A 27,010-nucleotide genomic window follows, 5' to 3' on the forward strand; every position below is an offset into this window, starting at 1 on the left:
TTTAACTTTCAAAGCAATTCTGAGGTAAATACCATTAATTTTTGGATTTCATATTTACAACTATGAAAAGATACACATAGCAGTAGCTTACAGGTATACAAATATTTTACTCCCTTTTTTTCTTTGATTACCTTTATCAAGTGTTTGTCAGCTGTAGAGGGCCTTTTTATAGAAACAAGACTTCCATCAATAAATTTGCTGTATTTTTAATGTTTTATATTAATTTCTATTCTCAATCAATATTATTTTCCTTTGTCTTAGAACAGTGTTGTTGACCTTAATATATTGCTTGTTAATTATAATTGCTCATTTTTTAATCATAAATTAATAATGATTTGCGCCCTGGCCGGTTTGGCTCAGCGGTTAGAGCGTCGGCCTGCGGTCCGGAGAGACCCGGGTTCAGTTCCCGCTAACGGCATGTACCTCGGTTGCAGTTTGTCCCCGGCCCTGGTTGGTCGTGCGGGTGGCAGCCGCTCGATGTGTCCCTTTCACATCGATGTTTCCCTCTCTCTCTCTCTTCTTCTCTCTCCCTCCCACTCTGTACAAAAAATGGAAAAATGTCCTCGGGTGAGGATAAAAAAAAATAAAAAAAATAAAATAATGATTTGTACTTTCCTTTGAGTATACCATTGGCCATAAATCAGAAAACAGAAAATGTGAAATTCAATTACAATTTCCTCTTTGAGAAAATTAACATTTTGTTTTATTTCATTTGTAAGGATAGTGACAGTGTTATTTGCTTATTTATCTAGTTATTAATAAACTCTAGTGTCACTAGAATAACATTCAGGAAATGTGGTTTGTATATCTATTTTTAGAAATTTACTGATTTCTCTTTGAAACCTAAGATATCATCCTTTTACATTCTCTATTTGACCTCAAAATATTTTTTAATCATGCTACTTGTATTACTTAATTTCTATATATCATTTTTTTCTTCTTGATCTCTCAAAAACTGAAACATGTTTCAAAATCTTCCAACAACAATAGCAATTTTGTCCATTTTTCCCTAATGTCAAATACGCTTTGGCTGGATATTAAATGCCCTATAATTTGGCACATCAAAGACTATAACTACTATATTTTCCCTTTAACTTGTAAATGTAATCAATATAATATGCCTTCTGCTAGTTAATGTTCTTTGCCTTAAACTCTACTTTGTCTCACATTTTTATTGCCTACATGTTTAGATTTTGTTTGGATTTTTATAATATATTTTTCCTCACATCTTTATTTTTTACTTCCATAATCTTGAACTACACGTCCCTCAAAGCTGAGGTAATTTTTCTTTTAGTCACAAACCATATGGTCCATATAGTGCTATCTTAATTGCTACATTATTTTATATTTTTAAAAACAATGTTTTCCCATTTTATTGTTATTCTTTTGCTATATTATAGTAACTATCTTAAAATATTATGAGCTATAGTTGAATTATGTCTCCCACAAAATCAACATAATTGCATTGACTGACTCATTTAGAAAATGAGGTATTTAGCACATGTTCATTTACTATCTCCTTCCCTTACCTATTTTAAAGCGAGAGTAAAAATATTTTATATTGCCCTGGCTGGTTTGGCTCTGCGGTTAGAGCGTTGGCCTGCGGTCCAGAGAGACCGGGGTTCAGTTCCCACTAAGGGCACGTACCTCGGTTGCAGTTTGTTCCCGGCCCTGGTTGGGTCCTGCAGGTGGCAGAGCCACTCAATGCGTCCATTTCATGTCGATGTTTCTCTCTCTCTCTCTCTCTCCCCCTCCCTTCCTCCCACTCTATCTGAACAAAAAAATGGAAAAATGTACTCAGATGAGGATAAGAAAATTTAAAAAGTAAAATATTTTATATTTCTCAAGCCACTTCAAATATAACTGAAGAGAAAAACTAGGTAATACATTAGTAAAAACTACAATCCTAAACTATAAATTCTAGGTATGAATCCAGAGAAAGACACTGTTTCATTATTGGTGTGTCCATAACTTTAAAACTGATTCACAAGAGGTTATTACACATTAGGGTATTTATCCCTTGTCATATACATTGCAAACAATTTTGCAGCTTAGTGTACATTTTTTAGTTTCTAAAGAAATTTGGATATTTTACTGATAGTTGACTCACAGAAGAAATAGTATGAATTGTATATAAACAAGAACAAGAGTCAACCTCTGTAATAATACATGAAAACTAAAAGCCAGATTTTTGCCTATGAAATCAGAAAAGAATTTCGTTATTTTTTAATTTATTGATTTTTTTTTTTTTTATGAGAAAGGGAGAGAAGGAAAGAGGGAAAGAGGAAAGGAGGGAGGGAGGGAGAGAGATAAATATTTTGTTCCACTTATTTATGCTTTCATTGGTTGATGCTTGTATGTGCCCTGACTGGGGATTGAACCTGCAACCTCAGCCTATCAAGACAAAGCTCTAACCAACTGACCCACCTGGCCAGGGCAGAGGCAGAAGAGAATGTTAGTGCCTAGTTTTGGCAAGAAAGTACAAAAGTAGATACATCGCTTACACTGCTAGTGGAAATTCAAATCTGGAGAAACTTTTATAAGCTCATTTGGCAAGGAATATAAAAATTCTTTAAAATATGCATTGTCTATTATACCCAAGGAGTTTATTTGGCAAAGATGCTTTTCACAGTAGGTTTCTTTTGTAAGACAGTGAGAAATGAAAATAATCTTAATTTCTAAAAGCAAGGAATCTAAATGATAAAAATTAAAAACATAAACAAAAAAAATAAGTTTTATATAGAAAAGAATTTGGCCTTGCCCAGAGGTCAAGCCTTTGCCCTTATGGCTTCTGGAAGATAATCTGTGACACTACCATAAGTGACAGAGATGTGTATGTGACAGCAGGGGCCGGTCACACCTGACAGTCTTAAGGTGGGGGCTGGCCATTCAATAAAGACCAAGTCTGTGATTCAGGGTGGAGCCTTTGAGTCACAGAGCATCAGTTAACCTGGAAGCTGACATCAACCATGTGGACAAACCATCAACCAGTTATGTCTACATAAGAGGGCCCCAATAAAAACCCTGAACATCAAGGTGAGCTGCCCTAGTAAGCACACATCTATGCCAGGAAGGTAAAATGTCCCGAGTACAATGGAAGCGTCACTTTTAGAATCATCCCAGGCTCTGCCCTGGGTGTATCTCTTCCTTTGGCTGATTTTTGACTTGTTTCATTTCACTGTAAACAAACCATAATTATGAACACAGGGGTCGGCAAAAGTAGGAAAACTATCAGCCATCATTACCCTGAAGATAAATCATAAGTAAGGATACAAAATAAGAACACCAATAAGAAGATAAATAATACAAATAAACAACACAATTATTAGTAAGTAAATACTAATACAGGAATAAACTCTGTGTTTCACGTACTCACAACTATAAACCTACTTTGGCCACACCCTGTATAATAGCTGTCAGTGAGTTCCATGAGCCCTTTAACTAATTACAAACATGAGAGCAGATCTGGGAACCCCCAGAACTTGCAGTTGGTGTCAGAAGTCTTTAGCAGGTTTCAGAGTATGGGGGACTGTGCCCCCAAATCTCACAATTTGGTTAGCACTGGGTAAGTACAATCCAATGTTTATAAATAATATTATATTTACAGGTATTTATATATAATACATGACACTAGAAGTACATACTCCCAAATATCAGCACTGATTATATCTAGGTGTTAAGATATTATTATTTGGGTGGTCCCTTTTTATGTTTTGGTAATTTTCTACTATAAATATTTATTTTGTTTATAATCAAAAACTGAAAATTTAAAAATGATTATGTAGCAAATTAATCAATCTAAAGACAAAAAGAAACCAAAATTAATCTTGACTGCTAGAGCAATCATTCTGAGGACCTAAAGCACATATTTCTATCTTGAGTGATAATCAAGTATCACCACAATGCATATCAGTTTCTATAGTAATTCTATACATTTAATAAAGAACACATAAATAACTGGATTTAAATATTACTGCTGTTGATGGTGTAAAATCACTCCTCTCAGAAATAAACAATAACAACAGAAAAAGAAAGGAAAAAGAAAAAGGGGATAAGAAAAAAACTAGAGTGTAAGATTTTTTCTTTAATATTGATTTTTCAAAAGCTTGTTATATACATATAATTTAGGGGTGTGTTTGCAAAACTGGGATACTGGAGTAGATGTAGATAAGGGTAAAGGACCTGAGAAAAATGACCTCAGCTGTATTTTCCATTAGCTACAATTTTATTCCTAATGGAGACATGTTTGGAATTCTGGATAATATAAGTGAGTTTGTTCAAAAATCAATAATGTCAAGCTGACACTATAGAACATACAAAAATGTTTCCTTAATGGAACAAAAAAAGAAGCCCAAGGAAGTTGGAGGGGCAAGGACTTGCATATACCTTCTAAATCCAAGTCCACGACAGGTGGTCTCAAGTTCTTAAATTTAAAGAAAAGGCAAAATTACCAACATGTACTCCTCATGTGATAATCAATTACCTAATATAAAATGCTTGAAATAAATACACTTAGTATGGATTATGTCAGCTCTTCAATTAGGAATAAATTCATGGTCATTTCAAAAGCTGCTTTTAATGGTGTTCTTTGTGGCAACTTCTTTTCCCCTGACACTCCTCATCATCCCACCTTAAGCTATCGGTCCCCCAACAGTGAACCTAAGAAATCAATCTGCTAATGTATAATTTGTAAGGCCCCTCTGACTAACAAATGGATAATTGATTCCTTCACAAATGCTGCATCCCCATGGACACAGGGTGGAATGAATAAGAAATAGAAGATGGGATTTCATTTTCCTTCTCTCAGAGATCCACTAGTTAACAATCCCAACATCCACATGGCTGCCCATGCAGCTTCACCCTCTTTTGTCACAGTTAGCAAGCAAACTGCACTTACATTACAAACATCTATTCTTCATACTTGGGAAAAGCTCAATTTACTCTTCTTTGACATTACACTCTGAGGTAGGCAAGACTTCCACTAGGATTTAAGAAGTCTCTGCAAAATACACCTAACTGTGCCCAGCTGGTATGGCTCAGTGGTTGAGTGTCGGCCCATGCACCAAGAGATCGACAGTTCGATTACCAAGAGATCGACAGTTTGATTCCCGGTGAGGGCACATACACAGGTTGTGGGCCAATCCCCAGTGGAGGGCATGCAGGAGGCGGCTAATCGATGTTATCTCTCATCAATGTTTCTTTCTTTTTTTTTAATCCTCACCCGAGGACATTTTCCCATTTTTTGTTCAGATAGAGTGAGAAGGAGGGAGAGAAAGAATGAGAGAGAGAAAGAGAAACATCGACGTGAAAGGGACACATCGGGTGGCTGCCTCCCACACAACCCAACTAGGGCCAGGGGCAAACTGCAACTGAGGTATGTGCCCTTAGCGGGAACCAAACCTGGGCCTATCTGGACCGCAGGCCAATGCTCCAACCGCTGAGCCAAACTGGCCAGGGCTCATCAATGTTTCTATCTCTCTCCCTCTCCCTTCCTCTCTCTCTAAAATCAATAAAGAAAAATAAAATAAAATTAATCAATTAATTAATTAAGGCAGAATAAATTTACCAACAGGTAATCTTGAGTTAGAGAACTTTTGTGAGGCTTTCTTGAAAGTCTCAAAATACGGGTTCAGTAAAAGCAAAAGAAAAGACATAAAGGCTCCTGCCAGTTCCTTGGGAGATCTGCTCAATGCCCCTGCAACCTCATATCCGTTATTCCTTAACGCCATGGCAACTGGTTGTTGCCCACCGCTGCCAATTACTCTCCCAGGAGCCACCAAGCACTTCCTGGAGCTGAAGTAACGAGAACTCTTTCAGCCTTACTTTAACTCAGCCACTGTGACAACTGACCTTGCTGATCCAACCTTCTCTTCCCTCAACAGTGACAGCCACATTCTCTCTATTATTGCACTTAACACAATAAGCTACATAAACTCTGGTGAAAAAAAGAATACAATAATAAGGACCCTTTTTGTTATTTATGGTCCTACGACAAAAGCTAAAGACATCATTCTAGCCTAGCACATCATCCCACCACCACCACCACCAAAGGCTAATAAAACACAAACCCACTGAAAGAAACCCAAACACTTTTAAATGTCAAGTGAACATGCATAACAAATACTAAGGGAAGAAACTGGGGGGAAAAATCCTACAAGAAAAGATGAAGGACATACTACTTTTCTGACTTCAAAGCAATATTAAATTCTGGTTATGTAATAAATGTTAAATTTTATGAAAATTTAAAAATCTTCAACAATGACAACAAAAGATAGAAACAACAATTAATAAACATATAATGAAAAACTGGTTAAGAAATAAAACAAAATAATGCAAAAGTCAACCCAAAATATAAATGAGAGAGACAAAAAATTAAGAGGTTGTAAATTTAGTTACCATCAGTAAATACAAATATTATTTTAATTACCAGGAAGCTAGACTGCTGGCTTTCACTTGAAATTAAGAATATGTGATGCCCTTCAATTAAGTTGTAAAGCTATTCAATGTTTCCACAACAGGGACAGATAATGAACATCCACTCCTCTGGAAAGGCTCCTAACTTACTTTTTGCTGGATGGGATACCCCTTTTGTATGTTCCAACATCACACTCTACCAAAACACACCTGTTTCAGAACAGTAAATCACCCTGTTGTCTGAGTCTAGCACTTAATTTGAGCTCCTAGAGAGCAGAAATCTACTTTAAATCCAGCAGTTGAAATGGAAGGGCTCAATGAAGCTGCCAAAAGAATGAGAACCACTTTTAGAGTCTGAGGCTTTGACCTTGAAAATAGCTAAAACAAACAAATAAATGAAAGCTCTGTAAGAAGACAACTAATTAAGAACAGAATAAATAAAAACAAAAAACAATTTTGTGAAAATGTTATTTTCCAAAGAATGAGCAAAGTCTTAAAGAATAATAAAGCTTCAAACTACATTCAATGGAAAGAGTTAACTTCTAACATGCCCCTGCTCTTCTGGGACACAAGGTTTTCAATACTAAATATCAGGCTTGAATAGCTGAAGAAGAGTTGGTAATACAAATGGCAATCATTTAACAAAAGCTACTGTTTCTGCAAATGGAGGAAAATGTTTTATCATTAGCAATTCATTCCAACTTGAGAAATAGTTAAGGAATTTATAAGCTGCAAAGTCATTTACTTTCCACTCTGAATAAACAGAGGGGTAGTGTAAAATGTTGAGAGCTGTATATAGTTACACTTAAAATGTTGTATGATAATTAGCTGAAATATACTTTATCCCACAAACAACTATTGATCATCTGTTATAAATTTATACTTTCAAAAGTACATTCCTTTTCACAGAAATAGAAAAAAATATTCCTAAAATTCATATGGAACTGCAAAAGACTGTATAACTAAAATTATCTTGAGAAAGAAAAAGCAGGAAGCACTGCATTTCCTGATTTAAAACTGTATTACAAAACTACAGTGACCAAAACAGCATGGTACTAACATAAAAACAGACACACAAAACAATGGAACAGAATCAAAAGCTCAGAAAAAAAATCCACACCTATATGGTCAAATATATTTGACAAGGGACCCAAAACTATTTAATAGGGAAAGGATTATCCTCTTTAATAATGATGGGGAAACTAGATATTCACATATAAAATAATGAAATTGAACCCCTATCTTATACCACTCACAAAAATTTACTTAAAATGCATCAAGGACTTCATCTTGGCAATGATTTTTTTAGATATGACACCAAAACACAAGTAATAAAACCAAAAATTAACAAACAAGACTACATCAAACTCAAACCTTCTGAAGTTACAAAAGAAAAATTCAACAAAATGAAAAGGCAGCCTAGCTTATACGCAAAGATTTACAAAAGAAGCCACATAGAGACTGGTAGGAAGAGAGGAAACATGAAAAGGACTGGCCCCACTCCAATGGGTAACAGCTGAGGTTTCAGAGGGTTATCTCAGCTGCAGGGGGTTCACCTTAAGGAGCATGGGGTCTAAATCCCAAGCTAGGCTTCCCAGCCCAAAGCACCAGAGATGGGAAGAGGTGTTGAGATAACATCTGGCTGTGAAAAGCAGCAAAGAGATGGAGTCCTCTAGAAACACAGGAGCCTTCTTGAAGGGCCAATGTAAAAAATTTCATTTGCAGCCTGGGCTCTGGCAGAAGGAGGGCACAGCGAATTAGAGTCACAAGAGGAGAGTCTGGGACTTTTGGCTCTGGGGAGGAACCTAAAGGGACAGCCGTCAGAATCCCAGGGTTGAGTCACTCTCCCATACAACAGACACCATCTTTCTTGGGTACTCCCCTCCATGTGGCATCAGCAGGGGAAAAACAATAGCCCATCCTCTGGAATCCCTCTTGCCCCATCCTGTGGCACTTTTGCACTGCTGAGGAGTCAGCTCCTTGGCTAGGGTGCAAAGGTCTGGGAAAACTCAGGAGGTTAAGTGACTGAGTTGTGTGGCTTTGGAGCAAGGACCATCACCCCCACTTTCCTGTGAACCTGACTGGTGCTTCTTCCTCACGGGAGAACCCACCCTAGGGGCTCCAGAGGACCCACATACCTAAATCCTAGGAGCTCCACCCTGCTGAGTCCAGGCAAAATCCAGGGCAGACTGAGCTGTGTGGCTCTGAGGTGGGGGGCACACTCCCCACCTTCCTCAAAACCTGACCAGCACTTCCCCCTTACAAGACATCCACTACCTCCGTTCTTCCAACTTCCTGCAGCCCCAGCCTGCTGAGCTCTACCTCCTCCCAGCAAAATCTACTACAGACTGAGTTGTGTGGCTACAGGGGCCATTTTTCCCTCGCACGCCTGACGGGAGCAAAACCCACCCTTCCTATGGCCAAGTCTTGGTCTATGGAAGCCTGATAAACTGCTGGCCTTACCGTGACATTCCCTGAGACCCTGCCTCAAAACAAAGGTGTGCAAGCAACCCACAGGTGGCATCTAGACTTAATATACCCAGGGACATTTGCTGAGCGGCCTCAGACCCAGCACTGCCACCAAGTTTCAACCTGTATTAATCTGGTAAATACTACTCGCCCCTACCTGGTGACTCATTGTGCACCTACCTCATGCAATTCAAGTATGGCTAGAACCTCTTTCAGTAACAGAAACTAACAGGCAGCTGGCAGGCAGAGGCAGAACGCAGAGTGCCTTGAGACTTTTGCTGACCTGCCCACAGGCCCTGTGCTGGTAAAAGCCAGCAATGGTGAGCAGCCTGGTTCTTCCTATGTTCACCAAACCCAGCAGAGGAAGCCACAAAATGTAGATTGCTTGTAGCTCCAAATAGGCTGCCCAGGGCCAGTCACAGGCAGTGTCTGACACTGGCCTGCACCAGAGTCCCTCCCAGGAAATCCAGAACCAACACACCCCATTGCCGGCTTCAGGCAACATCAGAGCCAGATCCAATGAGCTTCACAAGCAGCATAACCAACAGGAGATCTCAGCAGGCACCAGACACTGCTGAGGTGAATTCTGCACCTTGTGGTCAACAACTATACAGCACCTCGCAAGCCAAGGTTAGGGTTGAGCTTCACAGTCAGCCAGCCTGAGGGTGGATCCCATGCAGGAATGAGTCAAAAGCAATCAAGACTCAATTATAACAGAAAGGCCCACATAACCCACACAAAAGACATTCCTGGAGCACCCAGCTAAAGTGATCAAGGAGCCTGCATAAGGTAACCCCATAAAGACTGGGAATCACAGCAGATCTATCTAATTCATAGAAACAAACAAAAAGAGGTAGCCAAAATGGGGAGACAAAGAAACATGTCCCAAATGAAGAAACAGGAAAAATCTTCAGAAAAAGAGTTAAATGAAATGGAGGCAAGCAATTTATCAGCTATAGAGTTTAAAGTAATGGTTATAAGGATGTGCAACAAATTAAAAAAGGATATAAAAACCATAAAAAAAACTAAGCAGGAATGAAGAATACAATATCTGAAATGAAGAATACACAGGAAGAAATAAACAGTATGTGGGGTGAAACAAGAGATTGAATCAATGACTTGAAAGACAAGGTAAAAAAAACACTCATTCAGCGCTGGCTGGTGTAGCTCAGTGGATTATTGACTGTCAGCCTCCACACCAAAAGGTCACAGGTTCGATCCCAGGTCAAGGGCACGCACCTGGATTACAGGTTTGATTCCAGCCCCAGTCGGGCTCATACGGGAGGCAACCAGTCTATGTGTCTCTCTCACGTCGATGTTCCTCTTTCTCTGTCTCTCATTCTTTCTCTCCCCCCACTTCCACCCTCCCTTCCACTCTCTCTATACACACACACACACACACACACACACACAAAAATCTATGGAAAAAATATCCTCAGGTGAGAATTAACAACAACAACAACAACAAACAACAACAAAAAAAAAACTCAAAAAAAGTATCAGAGAAGCATAAAAAAGAATTTTAAAAAAAAAGGAGGACGGGGAGGGCAGGACCAGAGTGAGGGTGAGTGCATGAGAGTGTGAGCGAGTGTGAGAGAGTATGAGTGGACGAGCAACCTCGAGCAGTGCAGAAATGTGGAGCAGAGGGTTCCTGTGCTGTGGGCGGGTAGTGCCCAGCTACCATGATTAGCAGCTTGTCAGGGCGCTTCTCCCTGCACGGTCGGAAGGCCCTGCCATCTGGAAAGATCCCTGGTCTTCTCTGGGAGGAAGGAGGCAGCAGGGAACAGATAGGGCAGATTGGTGGACCCTTAGCCAGTCTCACCAAGAAACAAAGAGAGAAAACCTAAATTAATAAAAACAGAAATGAAAGAGGTGAAGTAACAATGGACACCGCAGAAATACAAAAAATAGTAAGTAAATATGGATAATTATTAAACTATGAATAATTATATGCCAACAAATTCGACAACCCAGACAAAATCCACAAATTCTTAGAATCATATACTATTCTAAAACTCAACTGGAAAGAGTCAGAAAATCTAAAGCGACCAATAGCAATTAAGGAAATAGAATAAGTAATCAATAAAATCCCATCAAACAAAAGCCCTGGTTAGCATGGCTATACAGGGGAGTATTACTGAATATTCAAAGAACTTTCACTTATTCTCCTCAAACTATTCCAAAAAATTCAAGAGGAAGGAATACTTCCAAGCTCTTTTGATGAGGCCAGCATAATCCTAATCCCAAACCAGATAAAGACACTATAAAGAAAGAAAATTACAGGCCAATACCCCTGATGAACATAGATGCCAAAATCCTCAACAAAATCATAGCAAATCAAATCCAGCAATATATTAAAAAAATTATACACCACGATCAAGTGGGATTTATCCCAGGGATGCAAGGCTAGTACAATATTCATAAATCGATAAAAGTGATACACCACATAAACAAAATGAAGGATAAAAACCACGTTATCTCAACAGATGCAGAAAAAGCATTTGATAAAATTCAGCACCCATTTATGATAAAAACTCGGCATAGTGTGAATAAAGAGAACAATATCTCAACATAATAAAGGCCATATATGACAAACCTACAGCCAACATCATACTCAGTGAACAAAAACTAAAATCAGTTTCTTTAAAATCAGAACAAGATGTTAGCTTTCACTACTCTTGATTCAATATGGTACTGGAAGTCCTAAGTCACAGCAATCAAACAAGAAAAAATGAAAAGCATCCCAACAGGAAAGGAGGAAGTAAAATTGTCATTATTCGCAGATGACATGATACTGTATATAGAATACCCAACAGAACAGAATAGAGAGCCCAGAAACAAACCAACGCCTTTATGGTCAATTAATATTTGACAAAGGAGGCAAAAACATACAAAAGGGTAAAGATAGACCCCTCAATTAATCGTGTGGGGCCCTGGCCAGTTTGGCTCAGCAGTTAGAGAGTGGGCCCACAGACCAAAGGGTCAGTCTCAGGTTAGATTCCCAACCAAGAGCACATACCTGGGTTGCAGGTTCAATCCCTGGCCACAGTCAGGGTCCTGCAGAAGGCAATCAATCAATGTGTCTCTCTCACCATCAAAGTTTCTCTCTCACATCAAAGTTTTCCTCTCTATGTCTCCCCCACCTCCCTTCTGCTCTATTTAAGTAGTAATGGTAAAATATCCTCAAGTGAGGATTAACAAAAATAATAATAATAAAATTAAATAAATGGTATGCGGAAAATTAGACTGATATGTGCAAAAAAATAAAACTAGACCACCTTCTTGCACCATACACAAGAATAAACTCAAAATGGATTATAGATTTAAATGTTAGACTGAAAACCATAAATATCCTAGAAGAAAACAGTAAAATCTCAGATATTTCTCACAGCAATATTTTTCTGATATACCACTCGGGCAAGGGAAACAAAAGAAAACATAAACTAATGGAACTACATTTTTAAACTAAAAAGTTTTTGTATAATAAAGGAAACCATAAACAAAATGAAGACAACCAACTGGGAGAACACCTTCACCAAAGATACATCCGATAAAGGGTTAGTATCAAAAATTTACAAAAACTTATAAAACTGAACACCCAAAAATCAAACAATCAGATTAAAGAATAAGCAACAGAACTACATAAACACTTCACCAAAGAGGACATACAGATGGCCAACAGGGGCTTGCAAATTTCTATACAACAAACATGAAAAAAATGTTCAACATCACTAATCATCAGACAAAATGCAAATTAAAACCACAATATGGTATCACCTCACACTTGTCAGAATGGCTACCATCAATATAACAACAAACAACAAGTGCTGGCGAGGATGTGAAGAAAAGGGAACCCTCGTGAACTGGTGGGAATACAGACTGGTGTAGCCACTATGGAAAGCAGTATGAAGTTACCTCAACAAAATAAAAATAGAACTGCTTTATGACCCAGCAATACCACTTTTGGGAATATATCCAGAAAACTAGAAACACTAATTAGAAAAATTTATGTTCCCCCATACTCACTGTAGTATTATTTATAATAGCCAAGATATGGAAGCAGCCCAAGTGTCTATCAGTAGATAAGTGGATAAAAAAGCTGTGTTACATTTACACAATAAAAAACTACTCAGCCATAAAAAAAGAAGGAACTCTTACCCTTTCCAACAGTATGGATAGACCTGGGGAACATTATGCTAAATGAAATAGCCAGTCAGACAAAGACAAGTATCATATGATTTCACTCATATGTAGAATCTAATGAACAAAGTAAACTAATACACAAAATAGAAACAGACTCATAGATAGAGAACAGACTGACAGCTGTCAGAGGGGAGGAGTGTTACGTGGCTGGGTAAAAAAGGTGAAGGAATTAGCTAAAAATAAATGAATAAAACTCATAGTCATAGACAACTGTGTGGTGATTACTAGAGGGTAAGGGGGTAAGGGGGAAGTATAAGAGGGTATATGGGGGATAAATGGTGATGAAGGGAGACATGACTTTGGTCTGACTTTGGTGAACACACAATACAATACACAGATGATGTTATTACAGAACTGTAAACACCTGAATCCTATATAATCTTACTAACCAGTGTCATCCCAATAAATTCAATTTTTAAAAAATAAGAAGAAAAAAATATTCCTTAAAATATATCTTTAAAAAATACTACCAACCTAACACATATTGATGAAATGTTGGTAGCTTCCTTTTTGGGATCAACATCTCATTAAGAACACCACTAGACGAGCCCAACCGCTGTGGCTCAATGGTTGAGCATCGACCCATGCACCAAGAGGTCGTTGGTTCGATTCCCAGTCAGGGCACATGCTCAGGTTGTGGGCCCGATCCCCAGTGGGGGGCATGCAGGAGGCGGCCAATAGATGTTCTCTCTCATTGATGTTTCTATCTCTCTCTCCTTCTCCCTTCCTCTCTCTCTAAAATCAATAAAGAAAAAAAAAAATTATGCCCTGGCCAGTTTGGCTCAGCGGTTAGAGCGTCGGCCTGCGGTCTGGAGAGACACGGGTTCGGCTCCCGCTAAGGGCACGTACCTCGGTTGCAGTTTGTCCCCGGCCCCAGCTGGGTCGTGTGGGTGGTGACCACTTGATGTGTCCCTTTCACATCGATGTTTCTCTCCCCCCCCACACTCTATCTGAACAAAATATCAAAAAAATGTCCTCGGGTGAGGATAAAAAAAAAAACATTAAAGAACACTAGATGGTACAATCAAGTAAGAAAAATATACAAAAAATAAAGTAATTAGAAATCCAGCTACCCCAGAATGGATGTAGAAAGAGAATTGGTGTTCTGATGATTGGAAATGAAGACTGACAGGGTCCTGGTCAAGCACGATAAATTTTGTTTAGGGGTTCACATCAAATGACTTCCTTCTTGGGATCCATAATCCATACATGGCACAAATAGGTTTATTTCTTTGGTGTCTTAAGGACATGCTTACTTATATAACTAACTGGGCTCTGTGAAATGGTTCCCAGTGAAGGTCTAGTGAATTGACTCCAGGAATTTCTTTTTAGTAGAGACATGGCAACTTAGTTGCTGAAAGATGACAATCTACTTGGGAAATGACTTAATAGAGAATTGATAGAGCAATGTTTTTACACTGGAGAGCATTATAACAATAATTTCTGTGGTGAAGGTACAGCTGAATCTGTAAAGATTTAAATGGTCTTCATATTGTATCTGAAAAACAAGTTAAGCATTTTCTACTTGATTAATAACTTGGTCTCAGTTATTTAAAGTATCTGCATTGACCTTTTTCGATAAGTAATTTTTTTCCCAACTGTGAAAACAAAAGCCTTTACTTTTCTCAAAATTTTTTTATAAATAATGCATTAGCCATGCTGCTCCTATTAAGTTACAAATAAAAGTGAGAAACAAATTAGAATGTCTTCACTCCTAACAGATTTTTCCTTTATCCTTGACGGTATCTTGATTATTGAGAAATTGAGCAAGGATACTGTTGGACACCGCTGAGATGTCCACATAGCTTTCCAGTCATCATGGATTTGCACTTTTGGCTTTCTTGCGCTGATTTTGATCATGAAGTTTGTCCTCAAAGGTGTTGCATAGCAGATGCTTAGGACTTGGACAGTCTAAGGGGTAGCCCTTTAAGACTTAATTTACTTATTATTCATTTTCAGTTATATGGTTTCTGGGATGATAATCCCATTTCTGTTGCATTAACCCATAGAAAAAAATTATACACTCTAGGGCAATGTTCTCTGGGGAAAAAAATTTTGTTTTCTGGAACTGTAGTGTTAGCATTCTGTAGGATAGAAATCTTTGCAGTATGGCCAATTGCAGAGGACACTATCCACCTTTCCGTCAAACCTATTTGGGTATTAGAACATAAGTGTTTAGAGTGTCAGCCCACACACCAAAGGGTTGCAAGTTTGATTCTCAGCCAAGGGCATGTACCTGAGCTGCAGGTTCAATCCCTGGCCCTGACTGGGGCGCAGGCAGGAGGCAACCGATTGATGTCTCTCTCTCTCTCTCTCTCTCTCTCCCCCACACACTTCCCTCCCTTCCACGCTCTCTAAAATTCAATGGAAAAAAATATCCTTAAGTGAGGACAGGCAAAAACAAAACCAGAAAAATCAGTGTTTATTTCTATTCTAAATTATCATTTGAAATAATAATAACTGCTCCTAACAAGGTCCTGCCTTTTAATTACACCGTGCATCTTTCCTAAACCCTTGTGTTTGTTTGTTTTTTATCAGTGGGGTCTTAGTGGGCCAAAAAGTAAAGGTCTTTTTTTGAATCTAAATACTGTAGCTAAGCAAAAGGCAATCTTTGCCAAACTAAAAAGACTAGGCTTTTCCAGGCTTCTGATGAATATCATCTCTTCAGAAGGCCTCATTTTCGTCTACTTCCCAATGTTTACTTCCATTTCTATAATGTTTATACCCCCCATTTTCCCCTGTATAAGCCTTCTCTTAGTATTCTTTCTTTTGCTCATTTTTTAATATTGCCACCCTTATCCCACCCCTTTCAAGTCTTTATTGAATCTCATGTGGGTTACTGCAGTGAAGCCCAACTGATCTCCCACCTCATGTCTCTCCTAATCCATCCTTCACATAGCTGCCCAAATAATCTTCCCATAGGAGTGCTAGGATTTTGTTACTCCCCTGATTGAAAACACTTGAGTGCCTCTTTGATGCCTGTGGAATAAAACAGAGATCTTCTCTGCAGCCCTGAGGGCTTTGGCTGTCTGGGCTAGTCTTCTCCACATCATGGCCTGCAGAGTATCCAGACTTTGTACTTACACTCTTGTTGGAATGTGCTTCCCCATCTATGCCTATGGAAATGCCCAGTGCCCCACCTGCTCTATGACACCTTCCCCGATGACCTCACAGAGAAGAGCTCATGTTTCATATTCATTCAGTGACTGTTTCTTACTCCTTTAGTAAACATCCTGAAAGAATGTCAAATTAGTTGTGATGCTAGTCAGGTAAACAATGATCTGTAATATAATGTGTTAAGTTCTAAATTAGAGGTATTGCCAAGTGCTGGGATCGCAGATTGTATGCAAAATATCTTGAAGGCAGGCCTTGTCTATTCACTTTTTGGTTAATCCTCTTTGTATCGTACAGGCTTTTTGGTAATATTAGTTCCTCTTTTGTTAAATGCACTTAGTAAATTTCTCTTCTGCACTATTCTCTTGCAATATTTCAATGACTGCTTTCTCTGGTAACTCTGCTTTCCATTTTTTAAAAGATCACTCCTTCCTTTGCATCTTTTTTGGATATGTGTATAAGAAAGGAAAATACTGACTAAGTTTAAAAACAAATAATCTTAATCATACGTCACATTATATTTCACCACTTTGAAAACTGTGTTGTGTTTCTTTTCAGGTCGTTTATGTATGGAACAAACAAATTCTTTTAACAATGGTTTTTCAGTAAAACAGATTGTTTTACAATGGCATCACAACTACCAACAGCATACCTGGCTGGAGCTCAGCAATGCTAGTATGGATACTAAAACGAGAAACTTGGCTGGCTCCTTATGCTGTTGCTCAAACTGATCTACTTAGAAATTCCCACTCAAGTTTTCTTCACTCATTTGTCAAACTTAGTACTGTAGACAACCATCCAAGCCATCAAGGGAGACTTCTCCAAAATGTCCACTCTGAACTGTTAAGCAAGTGAGTATTGCAAGCTCTGGGGAGAATGAGCTCTGATTCCAATTAGCTATTTATTCATTTCTCTGCAGAGGACAACTGCAGGTTTGTAGCATCCCCAGGTCACTGTGTCTAACGTGAACAGTGTTTCAGTGATTTGCAAGTCTCATAAGGGCAACATTACCATCTTTATCATGTATAACTGACCCAGCACAGTGCCTCGCATGTGAATAAATGAGGAAATGTGAACCAAAAACCCGATTTAGCTTTTTATCAAAGCTATGTTTTCATCGGTGCCCAGATTGTGAGTAACTGTGTTGAATGCATGCCATGTGCAAGTCGGCCTCCCACTATTGTCTGCTGGGATGTGGCAGGCACAGGCAGAAGATGAAGTTTAACAAAAGGAAAACAGCTCTAGGAATCAGCAGTATACCAGCTTCTTAGGAGGCAATCCCCTCCAAATCCTCCCTGTGTTTTTCAAGGTTGTTAGGATTTAGAAAACGAACCTCTATCTAGTAAGCCTTCTGTAGGTTGAAAGGCTGGTCCGTGCCCCTGCCTCTGCTGAGGTTATATTGTCCTGGCAGTGCACAGCAGTGGATGAATGTCTGAGCCTTTCACCAGTCAGCTGTGCCATAGGGGCTGTGGGTCTCAGGTGGTGGGAAGGGACAGCAGCCTAGGGTTTGAGGATCAGATGCAGTTGTAAATGGTCCTTGTAAGTTTATAGCATCTAAGTCACATCCAGTGTGCTCTTATGGGGAATGTGGTTAAAACTCTTGGTAGAGAATATTTTTTAAAATTAAAAAAAAAAAAAAGTATTTAGGAATGTTTTAATGAATAGCGAAGATTGATATAAGTGCTTATAAAAGCAGAAAATTCCCAAGTGTTAACACAGTGATGACACAAAATTGTTTTTTTTTTTTCCAGATGAGGAATTCTTCCTCAAAATGTCTTTTCATTCTTCTCATTTCCAGATAATTTTTATTTGTTAGATTATTTACAAGATAGTAGAGTTTAAATCAAGGATATTAATTTTCTTTTAGGGTAATTTTATTTTTTAATCATTAGAGTGGAAGTTAAAGTGGCTAATTAGAGATACTTAAAATTATGTTTTCCTATTAAACATATTCTTCTTGTGAAAGTTGCAGACTATTTAGTAAGACTATCTGGAGATACATGTAGTTGGTGCACTCTGTATCTTAAGGCAATTTCATATTTATTCATATTAATTTTGCAGCACCAAGGGAAAGCTATGATGAACCATAAAGCTACCTGCACAATAGCTAGTTTGAAATCACTGTGAGGAGACTCATCTGTAGTGATATTTGGGGAACATTTTTGAGTTCCTGTATTGGGAACATAACAGGCATGACTTCAAATAATAGACATATTTTTAAGGATTATTAAAATAACAATATTGGTATGCTCAATGTTTTAACATATCAGTTATTCAAATAAAATGCTTTTCTCTTAGAAATCAGCTTTAAATAGGTTAGTACCTTTTTTTACAACATGTGATTTTATTGTTTTTCAAGCTTTATTGAGATATAACATGGCATATAATGTTATGTTAAGTTTAAAGTATACAAGTGATTTGATATACACATATATTTCAAAAAGTTTACCACAATAAAATTAGTTAACACTTTCTTCACTCACATAATTACCATTTTGAAGTTTTATTGTTATGGTGAAAACTTTAAAGCTCTACTCTCACAGCAACTTTCAAGTACACCACACAGTACTATTAACTACAGTCACCATGGTGTACATCTCGTACCTGAAGGTCTATATGCTTTGATCAACATCTCCCCATTTACTTTCCTCCCCAGCCCCTGCAACCACCATTTTACTATGTTTCTATGAATTAGATATTGTTTAATTTCCACATAGAAGAGAGAGCATAAAGTATTTGTCTTTTTCTGTCTGACATTTCACTTAGCATAATGCCTTCAAGGTCCACCTGTGTTGTCATAAATGACAGGATTTCTTTCTTTTTTATGACTAAATATTATTCCATATTTATACACCACATTTTCTTTATCCATTCATTTGTCTGTGGACACAAGTTATTTCCATATCTTGGCTATTGTGAATAATTTTGCAGTGAATATGGATGGGAGTGCAGACATCTCTTTGAAATCCTGATTTCATTTCCTTTGGATGTATATTAGATGTGAGATTGCTGTATCATATGGCAGTTCTATTTTTAGTTATTTTAAAGAATCTTTACAATGTTTTCCATAGTGGCTGTATCAATTTACATTCCCACCAACAGTGCATCAGGGTTTCATTTCTATGTATCTTTGCCAGCATTCAATAACGCCTATCTTTTTAATTATAGCCATTTTAACAGGTGTGAGGTGAAGGTCACTGTGGTATTTGCATTTCCCTATGACTGACTAGTGATGTTGAGCTCTTTTTCATGTGCTTGTTGGCCATTTGTATGTCTTCTTTGGAGAAATGTCTATTTAAGTCCTCTGTCTATTTTGAAATCAGATTGTTTGTTTCCTTGCTACAGTCTGCCCTCTGTATGCGTGGGTTTCATACACCAAGGTTGCAGATTTGATCCCCAGTCAGGGTACATACAAGAATCAACCAATGTGAATGTGAACATTTAGGATGAATGCATGAATAAGTGGAACAATAAACTTCTCTCTCTCTCTCAAGTAAATAATTTTTAAAAAAGAAAGACTAAGGCACTGGCCAGTATGGCTCAGAGGTAAGAGCGTCATCTGTGGACCAAAGAGTCCCGGGTTCGATTCCAGCCAAGGGCACATACCTCAGTTGCAGTTCATCCCCGGCCCCCCGGTTGGGGTTGTGCAGGTGGCAACCAATCGATGTTTCTCTCTCACATTGATGCCTCTCTCTCTCTCTCTCTCTCTCTCTTCCTCCCTTTCTCCCTCCAGCTCTATCTGAAGATTAATGTAAAAATATCCTTGGGTGAGGATTAAAAAAATAATAAAATAAAAAGAAAGACTAAGTGCTTAAGTCATCAAGATGGATGTTGAGTGTCCAGGAGTAGATGAAGGAGGGCCAAAAGTATATGCTTCTTGCTTAAAAGGGATGCTAAAGCAAAATAAGAATCCAGACATTCCCTAATGTATCAGTAAATTAAAGTGCATAATTCTCTTTCTGGGCTATTCCAAAGATTCTGTCATCATTCAGAGGTTTAATTTCTTTTAAGCCAAAAGTGAAAAAAAAGGAATCCTTTTCCTTTCATATACAGTGTGTCAACTTTAGAAACTGGTGGCTCCTGTTTTTTAAAATAATTGATTTTAGAGAGGGAGGAAGGGAGAGACAAAAACTTCAATGTGAAAGAGACACATCCATTGGTTGCCTCCCTTATGTGCCCCAACCAGGGATCGAACCATAACCTAGATAATATGGCCTGACCGGAAATCGAACTCGCAACCTTCCAGTGCATGGGACGATGCTTCAAACCACTGTGCCACACCAGCCAGGGTTGTTGTCTCCTTTATAAACACCAATAATTTATGATGGATCTTTCAATAAGTGTTGACACTTTCTTCAAAACAGTATTACTGTCCCCCCAAATTATCACCTTTTCCATCCTAAATGTTCATATTCACACAACCACGGATGTCCTTGATACTTTCAAGATGTCTTAAACATCAAAATCAAGCTTCAAATTCAACATTTCCTTCCTCCTTAATGATTTCAATTCACAATTAAAAATTAAAAAACGTGAATCTTCTTTCAATTAATATAATTCCCATAAAAGATTAGCTTTATATATTTAGAAGAGAAAAAATAAACTAGCAAGGTGATCGACCGATTTTCAATTACATTAGGCAACTGGACGGGATGGAGATGATGGCACATGCACTTACAATTGACACAGGTGACCAAATGAGAGGGTTCACACTTTCAGGATTCCATAAACCCTCAAGTATGTAAATGAACACCATTATTCACTAATAAAATATTTTTCTTTTAATAACATTTCACCTAGACATTCTACAGTGTTATAATTTAAAAAGAACATGTATAGGTATATTTTAAAGCTCCACTTAAAACCAAATGGATGACTATAATTAACTAAGATTGCAAATAAATAAATTTAAATGGCATTTGTATATAAAAGAAAACCAGTCAAACATAATGTATACATAGAGCCCTCTTTCTTTATAAGTTCACCTTTAAATATTTTAGCACATTCAATTATATATAGTATATATATATACATATATATAATATGTGCTCTTAGCACTCTGATTTAATTAATAAAGATCCTTCCTTTATGCTATTAAAACAAAATTTGTGCTAATATTCTAAAGCACAAATTTTTGCAAGATATTAAGCTCACACATTATTTTATACTGTATACTTACTATATCGAACTTCTGAGTGATATTCCCCTGGACATCAAGTAAATAAACTTTGCCATAATGTGTGCCCAGTGCCAAAAACTGTAAGAACAGAGAGGTCAGTTTATTAATGTACCATTAACACACAATTACTAATAAAATCATTTTCAAAGTCAAGACTCTTAATGCATAAGTAATCTGTAATGTCTTAGAAGATATTCAATCCTTGAAGAAGATATTCAATCCTTGAAGAAGGTCTATTTCCAGCTTCAGGGAAATAACTGGACAGGGCATACTTTACTATAATAGTGCAAGCTTGCTGTCAGAATGGCTCATGAGGAACCTCATCTACTGACAACTAATGATGTGTATGTGGTCTGTATACAATGTCTGATGGACTGAGGCAGCAAATTAAAATGCAGCTATGAAAGCATGACCAACCTAAGGTTGAACTCAAAGTCAGAAGGGAATTATTAAGCAACTTGCCTTAACGTATGGCAAATGTGGTAATCTGTTCTTTCAATTAAATCCAGCACATATACGCACAAACAACAAAGTACTATTGTTTAGAAAAAGAATACATGCCATATCAAGAGATAAAGAAATTCAGATGGCCGTGGCCGGTTTGGCTCAGCAGTTAGAGTGTCCGCCTGCGGTCCGGAGAGGCCCGGGTTCGGTTCCCGCTAAGGGCATGTACCTCGGTTACAGTTTGTCCCCGGCCCTGGTTGGTCGTGCAGGTGGCAGCCACTCAATGTGTCCCTTTCACATCGATGTTTCCCTCTCTCTCTCTCTTCCTCTCTCTCCCTCCCACTCTGTCTGTACAAAAAATGGAAAAATGTCCTCGGATGAGGATTAAAAAAAAAAAGAAATTCAGATGTACTTATACTATCAGTTAGCATTACACTGCCTCTATAAAAGTGAATGTATATTGAGTGTAAATGTTTATATTCTAGCGCAAAAAAATCCTTTTCTGTATTAAATAACTGCTGAGCTCCATATTCATCTTATGATATGAAACTAGTTCATAATTTCCACTGTTCCTTTAATCTGAACTAACCTAAACAAACCAGGACTACCTGAAATATGACATGAGATTTTTCTTCCTTTTTATTTCTTTACGCATTACTCAAATAGTTCCAAATTCTCTGTATTTCACTGTATGTGAACATGCTTCGTTGCAACCTATAATGAAATGCTCAAATTTACAGGTACTACTAAGCATTTCAGTCAAGCAGCACAATCTTTAAAACATAACCTTATAAAAGTCAAGATTTAAAAAGATTTATCAAAATGGAATGGCTTAAAATGAAATTTTAGTTAAGGCACTTAAAATATGAAGCTGCATTAAAGAGGAGTCACAAAAAGGAAAAGAAGAGGTTCATTAGAAATTCATCCCCAGCAATGCCTTTCACTCCTGCAAGGTAACCTTTTTTAAAGAAGAAAAAAGTCCCCTGGGTAAAAAAATCAATACTGGTTAATAAAACATCAGATGTGCAGACATAACTAGGTATGACGATTGCACTGCACGGGCCTGCCTGAATGTACCAGGTACCATGCCGATTACTCATCCAGGTCAGACAGCAAGCTTGGTGAAAAAAGGATTCCTAGGCCCTGGAAAGGGAAGGGGCAAAAGGTAATTCAGGGGGGAAATTAGTTTAAATAAATAAACCAAACCAGGATGCTTTCTACAAAGCAAAAGAGGGCTAATAAGAAACAGAGGGCTCAGATGGTTGTAATTAATATTTTCTCTATAATGACACTGACAATATTTGAATTAAAAAACCACATGATATTAACTAAAAACAAACAGTACTCTAGCTCACTATACTCCAAGTACTCAGCAGTATTGACTCTCCTCATTAATACTGTATTTAGTTTGTTAGAAAATGAAGGGGGATTGGATCCTTCAAACGCTTTACTACTAGGTCATTCTCTGACACCTCTGAGAAGGCCATATTTGAACTTACAATTGTATTTTATTTTACTAAAGATTTAAAGGTTCTATGCAGGGTACTTTATCCAAACATTAATTCTTTCCTTGTTTCGTTTTTCAGAATTACTAGTTTAATCCGTTTAATATTTAAGACAGGAAACATGAAATAATTATTTTGATTTTATAGTTTCAAGCTAAAATGATACTTTAGAATATTTTTGAAAAAAATGCAGTGGTTTTCACAACAAGCCACCTTTTGTTTACAAAAATATTTAATCATTTAGATTAGATAAATTACTGCTGCTCCGTTTTGGAAATAAGTTTATGTGCTTAAAAAATTCCAAGTTTAATATGCCAACTGAAGAAGTCTTCAAAAATTTAACTACAAAAATTATTGATGTTCTATACTCACATTTGATAATGCTTGTGACTATTTAAAATACAACAGAAAATGCAAAATTTGTCACAAATCACAAACGTAAATACCGATCCTTTGAATGTGATTATCTTTCCAGTCATTAAAATTTTGTAAGTATTGAATTTTTTTTTCAACCTGAGAGCACTTACAATCCAGGATGACCAAAGAATAAATATAATTTAATCAGCCCATGTTAATTACGGAAACATGATTCATTTTATAAAGTATCAGAATGTGCATACAATCCTTTTGGACACTCCCCTAGCATAACTGCTTTTGCTGTGAATGACTAGACTTTTTGTACATAAACAAGTAGAAGTAAGTGATAAGCAGTCCTTTGGATCACAGAGGAAACAAGAAGTAGCACATTTCAAATGTGGTCAGGAGTACGTCATCTACGTTTCACATAGCATTTTTAGTATTCAAAGCAGAGAGGGCCTTCAATTACAGAAGAGGGAATAAGTCCAGGAGTTAATATGACTTCCCTGGAAACAGTCGATGAATGGCAGAGCCAGGGCCAGAATTAAGAGTTAAAATATTGTCCAATGGACCAAAAACCTCATAAAAAGGAATATGGGCCTCAAACCAAGAGTGCATGGTCTAAAAGTTAGCACGGATTACAGTTCCAACTGTCATGCTTCTTGACCAAATTGATTTAAGCAGGGTGTTAATAAAGTGTGATGTCTGAGCAGGTAAATTTTGTTCTCCATTTCATTCATTCAACAGTTCATTCAACACACAAAACACAAAAGCACCTTTAATATGCATGGACAATAACTAAGCAAGTGTGACTTAAAAGGGTGACAGTACGATGAGGAAAACAGTTATAAAAAATTTAAGAGTTTGCTTGAAATGGAATATCTCTAAGATCTCTAAGACTCTATGGAACATCAGAGTTAGCTGTGCTGAACTCTGAACTTTGAAGGAGGAGTCTTCAATAGACACTGAGGCAAATGGGGCAGATTTGTGGTAAAAGCTATTTTAGGCAGAGTGAATACAACTTGCCCAAAGGCATGGAGCAAAAAAAGCAGAAAAAGGTAAAGAAATTACAAGTAGTTTCATGTGACAGAAGCATCCAGTTCATGCCCAGAGGAGGAAACAGGCAGGGTTGGTTAATAAAAGGCATTAATATTTATGGAGAGATGAAAGGTAGGAAAGTTAAGGGAAGAGATGTGTGTGTCCAAATCATAAAGACATCAGGGAGCCAAGGAAGAATTCTAGGAAGGGTTACATGATAAAATTTGAGTTTCTAAAATATTATTTTAGTAGAAAGAACTGTTAGGAATGAACTAGAATGAAAATAAATCTTTGAAGGAAAAGAGACTGATTCATCCTGTGTGCATTAGTTCCAGGGAGAAATAAAAAATGCCTAAACTGAAAGACAAGGACTAAGGATGGGAGTGAATTCAAAGCAGTTGAGATGGGTGGAAACTAAGCATGACAGGTTATGAGGAAAAACAGCCAAGCACTACTGTGAGAACACCAAACATGACAGAAAGTGATAAGACATAAGGCCAATTACACCGAGAACAAGATCATGTCCACGTCTCATTAAGGAGCTCTGACTTCATTTAGTAGAACATAAAAATCATACAAGGTTTAATTTTTTTTGTTTTGTGTTTTTGTTTGTTTCTGTTACAGATGTTTCTCCTTTTTCCCACATTGATACTCTCCTCCCCTTCCCACCCGCCCCATCCTTATCTTTGTTGTCTATGTCCATTGTTCATGCACACATGCATATATGTTCTGTTTATCTCTCCCCCCCCCCCAAATCTTCCCCTCCTCTGAGGCTGGTCAGTCTGTACCCCACCTCTATGTCTCTGGATGAATTTTGTTCATCAGTTTGTTTAGTTCATTATATTCCACAAATAAGTGAGATCATGTGATATTTGTCTTTCTCTGATTCACTTGTTTTGCTTAGCATAATACTCTCCAGGTCCTTCCATGCCATCTCAAAGAATAAGAGATCTTTCTTTCTTACAGCTGCATAGTATTCCATTGTGTACATGTACCACAGCTTTTTTTATCCATTTGTCTACTGATGAACGCTTGGGTTGTTTTCAGATCTTAGCTAATATAAATAGTGCTGCTATGAACATGGGGGTACATATATTCTTTCTGATTGGTGTTCCAGGTTTCTTAGGGTATATTCTTAGAAGTGGGATCACTGGGTCAAATGGTAGTTCAATTTTTAACTTTTTGAGGTAACACCTCAAACTATGTTTTCCATAGTGGCTGCACCAGTCTGCATTCCCACCAGAAGTGCACTAGAGTCCCCTTTTCTCCACACCCTCGCCAACACTTGTTGTTTGATGATTTGTTGATGGCGGCCATTCTGACAGGTGTGAGGTGATACCTCACAGTTGTTTTAATTTGCATCTCTCTGATGATTAGTGACATTGAACATTTCTTCATATTTCTTGGTCATTTGTATGTCCTTTTGGAAGAGGTGTCTATTTAGGTCCTCTGACCATTTTTTAATTGGTCTTGGTCTTCCTTTTGTTGAGTTTTATGAGCAGTCTATATATTTTGAAAATTAACCCCTTATCTGATGCATCATTGCTAATTAAGGTCTTCCAAATAGTGGGATCCCTTTCAGTTTGATGGTTTCTTTTGCTGTGCAGAAGCTTTTTAGTTTGATGTAGCCCCATGTGCTCATTTTTTTTCCTTTGTTTCTCTTGCCTTAGGTGTTGTATCAGTGAAAATTCCACTGCGTATGATGTCTGAAATTTTATTGTCTGCATTTTCCTCTAGTATTTTTATGGATTCACGAGTTACATTTAAGTCTTTTATCCATTTTGAATTTGTTCTCGTGTATGGTGTAAGTTGGTGTTCTAGCTTCATTTTTTGCAAGTGGCTATCCAATTTTCCCAGCACCATTTATTGAAGAGGTTGTCTTTACTCCACTGTATGCTCTTGCCACCTTTGTCAATATTGAGCATACTGTCTTGGGACAATGTCTGGGTTCTCTAGTCTGTTCCATTGATCTATCTGCCTATTCTTGTGCCAGTGCCAGGCTGTTTTGATTACAGTGGCTTTGTAGTATAACCTGAAATCTGGTAATGTGATCCCTCCTATTTTGTTCTTCTTTTTCAAGATTGCTGTGGCTATTCAGGGTCTTTTTTGGTTCCATATAAACTTTTGGAGTGTTTGTTCTAGTTCTGTGAAATACGTTGTTGGTATTTTGATGGGGATTACTTCAGGTAGTATGGATATTTTAATGATGATAATTCTTCCAATCCATGAACAAGGTATATGTTTCCACTTTTTTATATCTTCCTCTATTCCTTTTTTCAATGACCTG

General features: G+C 37.6%; 1 protein-coding gene across 10 annotated transcripts in view; it reads right to left on the reverse strand.

Moving 5' to 3' along the window:
- The window catches only part of VPS41 (VPS41 subunit of HOPS complex), a 240,507-nt gene that overhangs the window by 176,125 nt on the left and 37,372 nt on the right, over positions 1 to 27,010 (reverse strand). For all 10 annotated transcript variants that reach the window (XM_036247664.1, XM_036247663.1, XM_036247661.1 and 7 more), the window contains one exon: positions 21,380 to 21,457. In XM_036247664.1, coding sequence (XP_036103557.1) covers positions 21,380 to 21,457 — 78 coding nt within the window. The remainder of the gene's footprint in view (positions 1 to 21,379; positions 21,458 to 27,010) is intronic.

The sequence above is a fragment of the Molossus molossus genome, unplaced genomic scaffold (assembly GCF_014108415.1).
Source record: "Molossus molossus isolate mMolMol1 unplaced genomic scaffold, mMolMol1.p scaffold_m16_p_7, whole genome shotgun sequence".
NCBI lineage: Eukaryota > Metazoa > Chordata > Mammalia > Chiroptera > Molossidae > Molossus > Molossus molossus.